This window comes from Eucyclogobius newberryi, unplaced genomic scaffold (genome assembly GCF_026437365.1).
Source record: "Eucyclogobius newberryi isolate DKJ021-1_F unplaced genomic scaffold, fEucNew1.0.hap1 SCAF_14, whole genome shotgun sequence".
In the NCBI taxonomy this organism is placed as follows: Eukaryota; Metazoa; Chordata; class Actinopteri; order Gobiiformes; family Gobiidae; genus Eucyclogobius; species Eucyclogobius newberryi.
The window spans coordinates 21,709,733-21,727,013 of NW_027315768.1; the positions used below are offsets into that span (position 1 = coordinate 21,709,733).

Below are 17,281 nucleotides of genomic sequence, written 5' to 3' on the forward strand. Positions count from 1 at the left end.
CAAAGGTCACAACCAAAACTAGTTCCTAGCATGGATCTATTGGTTCCTAGTTGGTGAAGTATCAAGTATATAATAAAAAGAAATGCCAAATTCACTGATAGGATAGGGTCATAGGCTCTAGTCTCCTGCGCCCCCTAACGGGAACAAGGGGTATAATCTGTCTTATGTGTACACCTTCTGAAGTTGAGAATAGAGTTGTTGATATTTTTTACATATTGGTTCATGTTGTATAAATTATTTTCTTTGTCATGACCTACTCGACCTGTTTTGTTTTTTTTAATTATTTTTTTATACAAATTTACTTTTCTGAAGAGAACATCTTAATATTTGGCTCTACCTTGTGTCCATGTAGTGTAAAAGCAAGCACCGAGCAGCGTGTGAAAGCAGGTCATGTCTGTTTGGAGGATTGATCTAATTACAGTCGTTTTTTTAAAAAAAGCAGCAATTCACTGGTTTAGGATAAAAAGATGTCTGTAATTTCCCCCAATTTTTACTTCAACAAACAAACCAACTAACCAACCAAACAAACAAACTGACGTATACATGACATATTTTGCCTACTATATAATAATAACTCCAAAGCAGGAACTGGTGAGGAAAAAAATCTTTTTATTTAGTCTGGGAAACATATTCTTGTTATTTGATTATTTGTTGTAGATAGAAAAACACAATAGCTTTTCAAAATAAAAGCAATGTCTATTTAATTTATAACATATATGCTTTTTAAAACACACTTAAATAAATATTTTTTCTATCTTTTGGTCTTTTTTATATTTTACAAAAACATACAATGACCATAAGAACAACACTGATTTAAGGACACTCTTGATGCCACAGTTAATATAGCAAAACCCAAATACCTTTTACATAAGTGATCTGTGTTCACAGCACTATGACAGGTACAAGGAAACAAACGGCAGGATTTGAAAGTACCACATTTCCTGAAGATATTAGGTAGTATCACGCACGCAGAGCACAGACGGGTTGACCTCGAGCTTAAGACAAGTGGGACAAGTTGAAATTCTTAGTTCCTAGTACCAATGCAGCAAGAAGCCAGAGTAAACTGCTGTTAGAAAGTAATTCTGAATACTGAAGAGTGGATGGCTGTAAAATATAGTTAAAGAATCCATATTAAAATATAGTTAAATAATCCATATTAGAATATAGTTAAAGAATCCATATTTTGACTGCTGAAATGCAGCCAAAAGATGGATTCAATATCACTGTGCATCTTTAACTCAGTGGGGTACTAAACAGATAAGAACATTCATGTTAATCCATTTAATCATCAAGGCCAACTGTGACTGACATAAGCCTGGGGTTTCTGCAGGTAAGTGTCAATGTAAATGTATCTGTGACAGTTTTGTGACTCAGGAGACATGCAGAGACAAAACATGATTTTTTCTTCATATGGACCAATCTTGGGTTTCAATTCGATTTGTGTTTGTCTTATTAACACATAAACATTGCTTTCAATATTAATTTCTTAAACAAAAATAATAAATACATACTTTTAATCATTGGCATGTAACACAAATAATTGTCAAATTACTTCTTCTTAGTCTTAACTCTGCACCAAAATCAAAAGGTTTCGATTAAAATCCCCCACTCAGGACCGAAGCTACATATTGTATAATTCTGTATTAAAGATTATTAATGAAATTGGACCCCTAAATCGGACTTAAAAACACATTGACAGCACTTCTCCAAGCCTTTTGCTCTTTGACCTAGTTGTCCCGGACTTACAAACCGGAACCGTGGAAAGCCAATACTGGGGTTAGTTTTACAGAAGCTAATGCAACATTGATGGACAGTCTCCCACCAGAGAGTTAACAAGATCCGTCCAAAGTGTGCCATTCCTCTTGGCGAGAGCGGAGTGTTTCTGTTTTAAACTTCTGCATGAGGATACCCTAACCCGATATAAGGAGAAATAGAAATGTTTGGCAATAGAGATAGGAGGTGGGACTGGTTTGAATCAGTGGAGCAGGAAATAGGGCACCATGGTATCATGACAGACAACAGCAAAGACCGCCAAGCCCCTGTTATTAACAGACCAAAGCTGCAGGTGTTGCCAGTCTATCTATTGCTCACCAACAATTATAAGGCCCGCAGGTGCACTCAGCCAATCAACATTCAACCGGAACAAACGTCTACTTTCATATCACACAGTTTCAAAGGGTTATAGTTTGTCAAAATGCAAGTAAAACATGTTTGACATTGTAAGATGTTTAGGTCAAATCCAGCAGCTCTCATAAAATCCTCAAAATAAGAAGTGTATATTTAGGTTAAAGGAATGTAGATCCGTGTGAAATATGGACCAGGGTAAACTGAATTGCAAATTTAAAATTGAAAATACCACCCAGGAGCGGATTTCTAATTAAAACTACCGGTAATAAGCTTTAAGTCACTATATTAAAAAGTGCACAAAGCGGAGGAAAAATGTCTACTGAACCACAACACCTTTCGATAAGGCTTGGAACTTCAATGTTATGTCTGTGTCACATCCTAATGTTGGTGATGATTTCAGGAAGGATTCAGTTGATCAGAGGAAAACTGAAAACTTGATTAAAAAAACTTAAACAAGGCTTGACTCAAAATGTAAATGTAATTCACATTTGTTGGTCTATATCCTTAAAATAATATCAATATCAGAGATTAGGTATCTTATCACATTGGGGGTAGCAAACGGTTGTTATTTTGGGGGTTGCGACTGAAAAAGGCTGAGAACCCCTGATTTAGGGCATGACAGTAGGTTCAACATATGAAGGAATATGAAGTGAGCCAATTCAGCAGGACATAGGACAGACACCCATGCTTTAAGTGGACAGTAAATTGACCGCAGTTGTATTTCTATGATGTTTCCTACATATTTTAATGGGCTCAGAAACATTCAAACTGTCTTTTTAATAAAATCAACGGTTTAATTTTATGTGATGGCTTCAGCAGATTTAAAAATGAAAATAGATCATCTTTTGTTCAAACTCTATTCTGAGTGAAATATCACCCATTAAAATGTAATAGAAAACATAAAAATGCAATGCAAATCACATAAAAATAATTTCTTTACAAATAATAGCCAACTTATTATTTGATGGCAGCAAAAGGTCATGACGCTCATTTATTTAGCTGTTTTAGTTTCTCTCTTATTTAAAGCGTTTTGATGCTTCTGTCCACACACTTGTTAAAATGGATATTGCTGCCATCAAATACAATGTGAAGAAAATTTTAATTGTTAAATATTTCACTGACTAGCCTATAGTTCATAAAATCATCGAGTGCCCAAACGTGAATCAATTTGTTTGGTTAAAAACACAAACTCATGAGCTAAACACCTTGTTCAAAGACATAATATTTAAGGAGGTATTTGTTTTATCATGTTAGCTTAGTTTTGCCCGGTTTGGTCTGACTAAAGCAGCATTGCAATGGTACAAAAGCATGTGTATTCCTTGCAGCCATTGAACAAAACACACATTTACACTCAAAAGGCCTAGAAAAACAACAAATAGAGCAACGGGCGCTGACTAGCAAAGCTCAACAACACGCTGTGGTCAGTAGCACCACCTGGACATCATTTTTCAGACATTTTTACACACACAACCATAAAATTATTTATTATTTACTGTAACTTGTTGCCTCATTAACTTTCTCAACACTATTATTGCTACATCAATACAGTGTACTTCATCAAAGTTTCATAGCTGGACACAAACAGTCTCAGTGTATGGGCTGCTTGCATCCTTTGACCCACTTGTGAAGGAATGGTAAGCAGGTTATTCGATACATGCCATGTACTACAACAAATAGTGTAGTACCGCAGTATCCATTAGTACTCCTCGAGTTATTATCTGGTTTGCAGTGCTCATGTTTCGGCTGCTCCTCACGCGTCTCCAGGTTAAGGTCCTGTGCGTGGTTACGTGTCCTACCACTGGCTTAATTGACTCAACAATGGAAACTATGAAGTAGCACTGTGCACAACATTTTAGAGATGCTGAGGTTGATGTGACATTTTCAGAAGTCAGTCAGTAACGTGAGGACAAAAGCTTATTTCTGGGGGTTTTACGATTATTTTGAGAGAGCTTACGCGACATTGCCGTTCAATTAGAGATTCACTTTTCAGTCACAGTGTTGTATAGTCTTCTCCTGTCCCACAGCAGAAGACTATACGGCCACAGTAACAGATAAAGTCAGTGGGTGAGATGTCTTGCTCAAGGACACAAAACTGTAAGAGGGTGGGAATCAAACGGCCAAATGATTTCCAGTTATACCTCCAGATCTGGGCACAAGAACCTGCACTGCTGACTCGCAAAAAAACAAAAAAATCCCCACATTTTATGAAATATTCTGAATATTTTCACACACACACAGCTTTGACATGTATTTTGCAAACTGCCATCGCCACGACATCTGCCCATTAGAGGTTTGTCTGCATTGTGTCATGTGATGTCTAGTCTTGGGCAATTCCACCTGCTTCCATTTCAAACGATTTAAACTGTATAAAATCTTTCCTTTTGTTATTTTATGATATTAGACTTGCATCAAACGTGAGAACCTTTCTTTGCTTTTGGACATTTGCAGTTCTGTTCACACACAGAGGTACGGGATGGTGAGACCCCCTGGTCAAGCCCCCCATGTACAACTTAAAAAGGGACTCGCTATCTGTTAAAATGTCAAGACACATGTTTCTTTGGAGCCGTCAAAAGACATCCGAGTGTCCTTCAAATCTGCCATTTTTCTTAAGTACATTCATAAGTAGCAACTCGACAGTCTTCCCCACACCTTAAGGCTTTCTGGACTTGTTCGGTCTAGACTTTTATTACAGATTAAGGGATCTTCTCGCTGCACAATCTTTATCTCTTCTCTATTGTCTCCCATAATAACAAACCCTCTTTTGCGGGAGGGGTGTCAGATGCGCCCGTTGCCGTAGCTGCTGCGCCTGCGCCCCGACTGTGGGTGTGAAGGGTAGTGGAGCTCCGCAGTGGAGAAGGCCGAGTGTGACGAAGCCGAGGTGAGTCCACAGGCTTCGCAGGCCAGAGCCAGCTGCCTCAGGGCATCTAGAGAGTCCATCTTTGCCCCACGCAGCAGATCACACTGACCCTGGGCAAAACAGATCAAGGATATAATATACAGCTATTACCCACTCAAGGAAATACACTCTACATTGACATTTGGCACTCAAATAGTACTCTACAGTGTGCCGTGCTTATTGAGGGAACCCACTCTCCATTTATCCCACTTTTTGTTGTTGCACATTGTTGTATTCCTTTGTGTCCCGTGGTTTTTCCCTTTTGAACATCTCCATATCTTACAAAGCTAGAACAATTTAACATGTATGTATGTATAATAATGTTTGTATGGCTATTACTGAGTGAACAGGGCTCTAAAGATATTGTGCCCATGGGAGGGATCTCTCCTTCCCTGTGGTTCTCCTCCAGGTTTCACTTTTCCCACATTGGGATTTTGGGAGTTTTTCCTTGTTGAGAAGCGGTGTCTAAGGCTGGTGGGACGCTCTGGGACAGTTATGCATTTGCCTTTTCCTGTCAATGTTGTTCTGCTCACGTTTTATTGACTTATTGTTTAACACTAGCCCACTAGCTATGTCACACAATCACAAAACTCACAAAAAACCTGGCAAACAAATGTGACAAAAAATGAAAAATAAAATGTTAAAGATCATTTTAAAATTAATTTAACTCAAATACAACAGTTTCACCAAAATCCAAAGAATGTAAGCACAAGATAAATACGATCCAGTTAAACACATACCAAAATCAGATCTAATAACTGGGTTATATGATCATGTGAGACTGTATATTGTACTCATTGTACAAAAATACATGGTCTAGTCTTTTACACCTTAATAAGGTCAAATATTTTAGAATGAAAGCTTTTTTTAAGTTTTTCAAAGCTTTATTCTATGCCTATTGTTACCTTGAGCACTGTGATGTTCCAGGTGAAGCTCTCCACAGCTTTGTTGAGCTTGCGTCCTTTAAGTCCCTCTTTCTCCCCGAGACGAGAAAGCTCCTCATGGAAGTCCATCCCTGTAAATATAAATGAATTGTATATTTGATCCATATGACCAAATAACAAGTGAGCGTTGATGGATGTGCCCTTCGGATTCAAATTGAGATTACTTTATTCATCCTCCAGGAGCAATTAATTTGAGCAACATCAGACAGTTAAAAACAGCACACAATATATGGAACCTCAAGGGTCACAAGAATTGAACAGCCCAACAGCTGTTGAAGTAAAAGATTTCGAGCAAGTTAGTTTAGGTGAGCTGCTCATAGGTAGCGTGAGCATCCCCGTATGTGCCTTCACTATTTGTGCTTCTAAGTTGAATCAAATACGGTAGAAGAGACCAGACTCCTGACATTTCCCTTGGCTCTTAAAGGTCAGGTGTTCTAAGCTCTACAGGGGACTAAACACATACAATGAGCTGTTTGTGTGGACCCTGAGTGACCACTCCAGACATACCATAAATAGTCACCCAATAACACCAAAATCATCCCAGTGCTTTTTCTCTTCTTATAAAAAGCATCCATTTCCCGTTTAGACCGAAATGCCAGTCCTCCACTTACGACTTATGCTGCTGACAGAGCTGTTGTGACATTGAAGCCGGGATCAGATGGTCAGTGTGGCTCACCTTCTTTCTGCACATGAGCGACCTTGTCCTGGAGACTGTCCGCGCTCTCAATCAGCTGCTTCTGGGCCGTGATCATCTGCAATTTAAACAATAAACTTGCATTGGTCATTTTTTTTTTTAATGATACACAATAGACACGGTATTTATTTTATGATGTACATGTATAATATCAAATGTTAAATTCTTTATGTGAAAAATAAGTAGATATAATTTGGTGCTGCAAATCGCTATGACTAACTAAAAATGAATAAAATCAGTATCCATAATGTAAACTAGTAGTGAGGTCACAGGGGAGACCGGCATGTTGTCACACTGCATTTGTGTGTTTTTAGGGTTTGCACATCTGTCCTCAAAATTAACTATTGTAATTAGATTTGTTGTTTGCCGGAGATAATCTCTAGAAAAGCATTTGTCATGGCTCAGCCCTGAAACAGAGGCAGAACTTTGGACGCTCATCACATTGTACAGTCATCACCATCTATGAACATTTTCAGTGGAAAGCAATTATTTGATATCTTTGTACATCCCTCTTGGGTGTATACAATATAGAAAGATGGAATATAAGACTAAAAATAGCTGAGATGCTGACATTTCATATAGGTGTGTTCGGTTTCAGAATGAAAAAAGCGTGACAACAACCGGTCTCACCTAATGACTCAGAGGCAATGGACATGAAAATATTAATACAAAGTACAATGTAATAAAATGCTAGTTTTCTCAGCATTAAATGAGTGCACATTTACACACCACACCGGGTTAGATGACATAACTTCAGATGAAAGATACAGTGAGACATTACTGACTGATTGTACGATGACTAAGCTCTGTGTGTTCAGAGGAATCACACTGTGCGGCTGAAGTCTCAACACTGACACAGCCTAAGATCTGTGGGGTCAAACTCCACACAGTTTGATATGTATGTGCTGTAGCAGGGAGCGATCAGCCTGGTCTAATGGAGGCGCAGATGGAGTGGGACTGTTGTCTGTGTGGGAGAGTGGGAGTCGTTTCATGCATGTCACAGTAGAGTGAATACTTATGTCTGAATATGGTGTAGGTGCAGGAACAACGTGTAACAGTCAACATGAGCCACTAAGCCACATTAACATTTGACGCTTCATGCACTAATTTATGCTGGAAATACATGTATGGAATATGTTACTGTGTTTGTACTGAACTAAATAATTTTACGACAAATCTCTGACGTGTTAGTGATAAAAGTTTATTCACATTATGTGTAGCACTGTACAACCGCTTCTAGATTACTGACCGTGTCATAGGCAGTGAGCAACTTCTTGATGGGCTCTGTGAGGCTGACCTGGGCCTCTAGACAGGGGTACCCTTCCCTCAGCACCATACATGCCCCCATGGGGCCCTCGGAGGTCTGCAGGCGTGTGGCCAGACTCTGGATGCACTGCTTCAGTTTGGCCACTGTGGGGAGCCCACACTGCTCTTTAAAACTGGCAGTGGTGCTCTGGAAATGTGACAGAGAGAGAAATAAATAGTGGTGGATCAGATGTACAGTTGTGGATAAGCGCTGAGCAGAGGGCAGTCAAAATGGTGACACGCATAGACCTCTCAGCTGCTGTCTCTCTGTTGATTTAAATCAATATGGCAGTCAGTGCCGCTTTTAATCCAGTGAAATCAGACTTAGCTTAAGCGCCTTTGACAAGAGAAGAGAGACAATATAGCTTAAATCTGAGAGAAAATTGGAACACTGTTTTTCCTCTGAAGCAGGTGTTTCGAAATGCAGGGCAGGGTCAGACAGGGGCATAGCAAAGCACTCATGCTCTTTTGCAGAATAAATGGTGGGAAATTAGGTTTTGTATTATTCAGACATAAGCCGTGAGCAGTTCCAGTTTGTTCTTGCTGAATGCTGCTGTGTACCACCCGGGACATCTGGACCAGCCATAATGGAGCTCCACCTGTGGAAACTACTGTGTTTAAAATGTGTGTGTAAAAGGCTTTAAGCAATGGGCCCGATGAATCATAACAGACTGTGGCAGATGAGCCCACAGCTGGACCACAGGGATGAAGGGAGGGGCACAACACATGGGAGCTGATTATGCACTGTTTGTGAATGAGAGATTTGTATTTTTTAATGAATCTGCACTGATATGCCTAGTTTGGACCACAGGGCTTATAAAATACACCTCTAGTTAGACAATGCTTTTTGGATAATATTGTTGTTTACCCGAATTAACTTCCCTATTGGTTTGAAAACGGCATTACAATCACAACTGAACATTTGATGCCATTAGCAGACATATAAAATAGGTACTTATAATAGTATGTATATAACGTAAATTCACAAATAGGGATGTCACGATTATTAGGTTAATGGATAATTGTGATTATTCAGGTCACAATATAATGGTAAAAAACAAAAAATAATACTCGTGACAATTTTTTTTTTGTTCAATATAAAGACCACAAAATATATCTAAATGTAAATAAGTTTATTTTATCTGGTTGTTCCTTAGTCACAAACCACCAACCAACAATCTTATATCAGTGACATTATGGAGCTAAGATTGGTCGTATACATGTATGTAATAAGAAGCAGTACTACAAATAATCCAGATACAAAGAACAGATACAGTAAACAGCTGGGACCTGGTATTAAATCACCCATAAATACTGTACCAAATGCAAATTCAATCTCCTACGCCAGTCTGTGTCTACATGTGTCTAAACCTGGTCCATAAATGCACCTTTAAAACCTTTCTCAACAGCCACTTCCATATTCACTCAGGACTGTGAGATGCAAGCAGCCATTTCTGACCTCATAACTGTCAACTAACCACGGCAACATGTGCCATCAATCCACAGACATGATCTCTTCTGCTGCATTAGTCAAGTGTAACCACAGTTCATCAAATAAATATGGCTTTAAAGTTATTTTAATATTTTCATAACATAAACATGACATTTAATAAAGTCTAAACTCTACTCTAAACGACATGCTGTTACTGGCAGTGGATTGGCTGCAGACTCTCCATGAGAAAGATGATCATTGACAATTTGCTGCTCAATTTGATATAAATTTGATTATTGGAATTTGTATTAATTTCATAACCTACTGAAATTTGATGAGGCCAGGGTCAAGTTTACCAAACAGAACAAAAGAGAAACAGAACAAAAAGATATGTAATATACACATACATTTTGAAAGTAGAATATAATACATGCTATTTCTACGCAGAGAGGGCATTTACATACTTCATAATACGTCTCCACTTTTCTTCATCTCGTCTTATCTCGTTTATTAGGGCTGTAACTGACTAAAGAAATTCTTCTTCGATTAAATAAATCAATGGGCATCAATTAATTTGCTAAAAACTCTCAATTTTATCAGGATCTTGCACAAAAACAACTACGTATTCAGAGAAGTAAACAGCATCTTTAGAAATGAAGACAAATTAAACTGCCCAGTTACTTCGACGTCTGCTGTGATATTTAAATCCTAATATTATAATTAGACAAGTATAGTATTATTCAATAAATAATAGCTGGAACAATATTTTTTGGGACTCAATATTGATTGTGTGCACATTTTCTTTGCTCGAGAGTGAAATGGTTTGTACAAGATCTGAGCTTTAGAGAGTCAAAGTAACTTCTATGACAAATTCTAGATACTAACAAATAACTAATATACAAATAAGTGTTTTTTATTTCACTTTGTATTTGTTGCAGCTCGTGTTTTTAAAATATACTGTACAATGCTTCGGCAGCTTTAGGCTTCTTGTATTATCAGTATTATCGTATATTATGAGAGTTTGATGTACCAATATTGCGCTTCAAAATTGTGACGTGCGTGGGACACTTACTTGCCCTGGATACAATATCTTATATATTATATATAAAAGCCATCATTAAGTTTGTCAGCAATTTGTGCAGCAGTTCAGAACACTTTTGATAAATGTGTACAGACCACTTCAGTCTAAGAGCTCTGCACAAGAGCTGCTGTTTTAGAGCTGCTCTGACCCATTTTGTCAAGCCATCAAAATAAAGCTACAAGTGGAATAAGCACCAGGCAAGATTCCTTTTATCATTCTTTATCATACATCAATCCAATTTAAATAAGCCTCCCAAGAGTCCCAACAAGAAACAATCTGTATTTGATTTTTCAATGTATATCGTCTGGTCATTGTCGTTTCAAGAATGACATCCTTGTTTTGTTTTGTTAAACCACAATCATAAAACATGTGGATTATGAGGTAGATTATATAAGAATACATTTTGTTGAAAAAAGGCACATGTTATTTTTGTTCTATCTCAGATTATTCAACGATTAACAGAGCATGGTCAAATCTCTGACCTCTTAAAAAGTCCATTAATCCACTTTAATACCACATTGTTATTTGGGATGGAAACTATGTGGATTGTTAATATGAGTTTGTTGTGCTTCTATCTAAACCTTCCACAGTAAAAATAATTTTATACAATGGAATTGAATCATTAAAATCTGTTAATGTTTTTCGCTAAATTCCCTTTAATGAGCTTTTAAATATGTCACAACGCCGTTTCCTAATCTTTAGTTTTCTCAAAGTTGTATTTTGATTGGGAATAAAATGGTGAACGCTTCTAGGGATCAGCAGAAAGAGGCAAATGAATGAATTCCAAACATAAGAATCTAACCTCTTATACCTGGATCTGCTACTGTTCCTACTTGGGTCCTTGATGATGATGTTAACGCCCTCGATCTTTGTCACTGTTGAACCGTTCAAATCAGTGTTTCTACACTTTGTATTTATGTCATTCATGTATTTCTTCTTTATTTATTTTATTTTCTAGTATTGTGTAGTATTTTCAATTTTATTTAAATTGAAAGATTAGCTCATTTGGCATGCAAATTGATCATGTGACCATTAGCTACAGAGTGCCTCGGATGCTTTTTTTGACTGCCTTCTACATTTTATTTGTTAATATGCAAGTCCTTTTATTCTCAGGAAATTCCTGTCTTCACCTACCCCCTATCCACACCCACATCCCCTGTACTTACACTTCTGAAAAATTAAGACTTCCGTTCCGCAGTTTTGAACAGGAAGTCACTGGACCTGATTTTATTACAAAGCCATTTTAGATCAATATGATGAACAATGTAACAATGAACAAAATGCAAAACGATCATCCCTGAAAACATCATAATTCCACCTTTAATAGCAACACGGGTAATGATGTCTTTACCTGTGCCTCCTCGCGTAGGTCCGCTGCCTCCTTCATCAGACTGCCGGCTGGTTTAAAGGCCTCATCTAGCACCTTGATGCCCGTGTGCCTCAGGGTGACGTACTCTCTCCCTCTTCGGGCCACCCTCCTCACAGACAGGCCCCTGCGCTGAGCCTTGCCCCCGCCCCGCCTGTTGGTCACGGCCACATGAACGAACAGACTGGCGTGTGGTAAGGGTTCACCCGCCAAACCCAGCAGGGGCACGTTACGGTATCCGGGCTGAAGGCACTCGAAGGCCATCGTATACTGGCCAATAAAATCATCTCCAATATAGTCGTCGTCTAACACAACAAAGCGCAGCAAGGCAAGCTCTGGCATGTTCACCTGGACACAAGAGAGAAGAAAAGATCATTTATTTCTTATCATAGCCAAGGCTCTAACATTCATATGAGGAAAAGAGAAAGTGGTGCTCACGGCCGCATTCAAGCACAAAAAACCATGTGTTTACAGGAAGAACAAGGTTTATACTTACGCTTTAGAGAAATTTGATTAGGTAATCTGTTTCAACATCAAATCAAAGAGCCTGACAGTCACTAGCAGAACAGACATGATTCATCAATTTGTTCAGCATTTTTTCCATATGCATTTTATGTGGATCCGGTCCATATCTCAAGCAGAGCTGATGCCATAACCCACTTTAAGCAATATTTGTTTGTTTTTTTCAAGCAAATGTGTAATATAAATATACGTAACTTCAAAAATAAGATTATTGCCTCCATAATTGTCACACAAATAACTAGATACTCAAAAACCTCAAAGATACTGTCAACATATATTATATTTTTAGAGCAACCAGAAACAGCAGGTCCTTGGCTTTACAACAGTTCAAAAATCTACAGATCAACACTTTTTCTGAGTAATTCATGTGATGCTGCTAAAAACAACCTACTTTCCAACTGCCAATTCAGTAGAAAATCACATGCATATTTACTGTGCCCAACACACCAGGCACAACACAGGGGCTCATTTGGTCTCATTATCTGGGATTTTAAAAGTTTAATGTTTTTGTCATTGTTTTTGTTACTCCAACCACGCGTCTTCCTGCATTATTCATATGCTCTTCATTTGAAATAACCATGTTAGCTCTTATTAAGGGAAAAGATGCACTTGATTAAATGTTTACGCTTGATCAATTAGTCACAATATTCAGGTAATAACACACAATCTTATGCAGTGTCACTCATGGGGCTATCGGATGATGAAATGGAAGATAACAATAAGATTTCATTTTAGCTCACACTCTATTAATATTGAGATGAACAGTTGCTCATGCAAAACACACCGTGAGTGGGTAGACAAATGTTCTTTGTGTGCTGCGCAAAATCACAATGATTACAGTCGCATGTAAATAAATTAGGACACTGTGGAAAATAATTCATGTGGTCATGCATAATAGATTTTGTTATTATTATACATTTTTGACCTCAGTCACCTGGAATCACAAGTGTAATTCCATTCAGTCGAAGGACATGGAAACAACTTTACCCAGATTATCCAACAATAAAAGCTTAGGCCAAATCAATATGCAAATCACTGCACACAGCACGATAGATCAATTGCTGTGACAAGCTCAGGCTTTTTAAATCTAAGAACTCAATAATAACAACACAATGCTGTACTGGCTTTCAATATTTTGCGATATTGTATTCCTTTTGATGAAGTAACTAAAATAAATCTGCAGCTAAATTGACCATTTCCTCCCAAATTGAGAACAAACATGCACAGAGCTGGTGTGCACTGTGTAAGCGTCACGAATGCTACTCAAATAATCTAAATGTTGTTGTAACATAAGGGGTTCCTACATAAAGGTCACACACTTCATTCACTTATGTAATCTAATGGGAATTTCATTATTTTAGTTTTAGCTGAAAATAGAATGTGGAGTAATTTCCCTCCTCAAGCTGGACTGTGAGTGTTTATGTTGAACGCTTCCACGACCATATGAACTCCTAAAGCTGCCAGGAAATCAGCTAAAGCAGCGTGGCGCGGATCTTTTCTCACGCATATTGAGAGTTTTCAGTTTGCAAGAGTCTGAATATGTTCCACACATCTGCTCTGAATAACCGAGGGCAAGTGGAACACTATAGCGGCAAAATCCAAATGAGAAGAAATGAAATGTTTTTGATTCTGCACAGCACTCAAATTTTGGAAAGATTTCTTTGCAAACAGCAGCTATATTGGAGGAAGGACACTACTTACAATAAGAAACACACAAGATAAGCTTAGTCCAGGGTTGCAACAACTCATACCAATTATTCACAGGTATTTTCAACAATGCAAAAACAACATTCATTGTAAAAGGTACAATGCAAAATATGTTGATTTAAATGCAAATTATAAAATGAATTTACCAACAAGCCTCTCTCCCTCCCCCATGGGACGACCCTGCCGGCTCCTGCCAAATGCTGCCTCTCTCCGCTTTATTTACCATTTTATACAACAGGACACAGAGTAAATGTGTGATTTAGTGACGTTATAAAGCGCTAGAAGTTTTATCGTGAAACATTATGCCTAACGTTATTCCTCTTTTGTGGAAGGCACAGCGGCTCTGCCATGGCCACACAAACCATGCAGAACTATACTGAAGTTTTAAAGCACAAATTGAAAGTAAACACACAAAAACACACTTATAAGCTCAGCCTTGCTTCAGTCAAAAGCCAAAGAAATTGCATGTCAACAACCATTTCTATAATTTTCATCTGTAACTATTATAGTGATGCAGATTAAAAACTACACCAAAGGGAAAAACAACACAAATATTTAAACAGAAACGGAAATGTATCTTGCAATTTGTTTGAGAGAAAGCTTTTGAGTTTTCAACCATCCAATCACAGTGAATACATGCGCCTGCATTAAAGCGAACACAGCGCGGACCTGAGGCTGGACTCTGCAGGTCTGCATTAAAACAGAGAAATGGAGATAACTGACACGCAGCATCTGTCTCCGCACGTGGAGATGGAAAGTGTTTGAGTGAAGGAAAACATTACATTTTCGGTGCATTTGGACAGTTTATGAAGTTAGTTCACTTGCATCAGTCCTGTCCAAGCGACTCTCCTTCAGGAACATGAAAACAGCCAGATCCAAACAGTACATCCAAAAGCATGCGTGAATCCAGATGTACCAGGAACAAAGGTTGATAAGATTTTTCAATACCATTCTACGCGATATGATCGTCATACCACTCAGCTCAAGTGGAGACAGTTTTGTATCTTTCACTGATTGTCTTTTCTGCTGGGTTGTGTTGACGACAATGGCACGTGGATAGTAAATCATAAATAAATTGCTAAATGATTCCTGAATTTTCTGTTGAACCATTTTTTTTTTCTTCAGAAAAACAACAATGGATCATATTCCTCATATATTTTTCTTCAGGCAGTAATAAACTCTATCCACCAGTATATTTGATAAAAATCCCACATCAGAACATGTCAAAACAATGTCAGTCTGACATACAGTGTAGCCCTGATCATTGTATAAGAACCTTTCCTGCCTCTTGTTTCTTGCTCTATAGAAATAATAGGAATATAATATGAAAATACATAATGCTGTTCTTGTTTGATGCTTTAACAAGTGATGTTAGAAAGAAAGAAACAAACCTGATGGCCTTTAGGCCCTGGACTTTAGACCTGTAGATTGCAGACAATACTAGAGTAATATCTATAGTATATACTATAATAGTATCTGCAGACTTGTCAGCGATGCAGTGATTCTGAGAAGTGTCATGCATGGCTATCCAAGCAGACAGCTCCCACAGCGTGATAACAAATGTTCACTATGAAGTTCCTTCTTTTTCAGCTACGTGCAGAAATGCTTTGAACAGTTAATTAAATCATGTTCAAGGCAAATCATTTCCATAAAGGCAATGAAATAAAGGTTATGGTGTCAAAAATCACCACAGTCTCTCTAATGCCTGTATTAATGCCTTTTATATCTGTGGGGGGATTTAGAAAACCCAACCAGAGACGGGAGGTGAAAACTAGCACTGGCTATAAACGTTGTATGCATCACATCAGCTACAAGCTTTGTATTGTAACTATGAATGATTGCATTGTCCCTGTCAAATAAATACATACATAAAATAAATAAACTGTGTTTACTGCCAGTGTTACATGAATCTAATACAATTATTTCACAAAAATCTATATAGTAGGCAGCATACTATTACAATTTCCCCATTTACATTTCCTGTCAGATTGTGCATTGTTACAATCATAACTGTGTTATTGAGTGACACTTACTTATAAAATGTATTAAAATATTGACAAAAGAATAGACTTTTCTAATAGAACACATTGTATCCAGTGATTCAGTTTTATTTTGCTGCTGATCCACACTGGGCACAATTTCTATTAAATGTGTTTGGAAAGACAGACAAGCAAGAACATGCTTGTCAAGACATTGGACTTGAAAATATGTCAATAATTCCCTCTAGCATGGGCTGTGTAAAACTCAGGGCAATTAGACGCACGTTTTATTATTGTATTGAATGATTTTGAGTGAGCCCAATTTATTAGAAATATGCTTTTTTGCATACCTATCTTTGTGTGTATCCAAATCAATATGCATTTATTTAGACAAAAAACAAAGCATTTCCTTTTCCTCGTCTCTTGCATGGAAATAACAGTAAACTAAATATTGGAGTGGTTTGTGGATAACTGCACATAACCTTAGTAGAGAAACTTTGTAATAGAAATACAAACTTTTTTAAATAGTTATAAGCAAATGTTTTGTAACCATTAAACTGAGAGCTACCAATTAAATAAAAAGATGATTGGCACTGCTGCAATGTTATATTGTCTTATTTCAAAGAGCTAAATTGGAAAAATAAATAAGTTACTTAAAAATACAGTGCCCTTAGCCAATGCATTCTTTCTGTCACCTTCAAGCCTGGATAAATAGAAGAGTTTGCATTGGTGATGTATAGATATAGCAGCCATACCAGGCCGACCACATGATTACTCAAAATATACGAAGAAAAGAAAGAAGTCTTTATTTCAACACTTAATTGCAAAAAGGGTATTGCACAAAATGTCTCCCTTATAGGTTTGTGGATGTCTAGAAATATGATTTACTATGATTATTATATTCTTATGTTGAACATTGTATTGTATAAACAGCAATTGTGTTTGTAGTAATTTAATATAAAATAATTTGGGAAAATTCATCAAAATAGGTCCTACATATCCACTCAAAAATATTTGCAGAGCTTATCAGCCATTGGCTACTCTGTTGTGTTCACAACATTCAAATGTATTGTGACCCGACTAATGTCATATCCCATGTTATTGTCACCACACAATCCACTTTTTTTGCTTTAAACTCTACATCCACACATATATAGTACCACAAATGAATGTTTAAGTAAATCTACTTTGCCACAGACTTGTCCTGTGGGTCAGACACAGGTGATCC

General features: G+C 37.6%; 1 protein-coding gene across 1 annotated transcript in view; it reads right to left on the minus strand.

Annotated features, from left to right (window-relative positions):
- Window positions 1-589: 589 nt before the first annotated feature.
- The window catches only part of plcl1 (phospholipase C like 1), an 83,379-nt gene continuing 66,687 nt past the window's right edge, over window positions 590-17,281 (minus strand). The window contains exons 8-12 of the mRNA XM_072444951.1: window positions 11,831-12,193; window positions 7,911-8,114; window positions 6,644-6,719; window positions 5,929-6,038; window positions 590-5,094 (exon numbers count right to left, since the gene is read on the minus strand). Coding sequence (XP_072301052.1) covers window positions 4,903-5,094; window positions 5,929-6,038; window positions 6,644-6,719; window positions 7,911-8,114; window positions 11,831-12,193 — 945 coding nt within the window. The 3' untranslated portion in view covers window positions 590-4,902. The remainder of the gene's footprint in view (window positions 5,095-5,928; window positions 6,039-6,643; window positions 6,720-7,910; window positions 8,115-11,830; window positions 12,194-17,281) is intronic.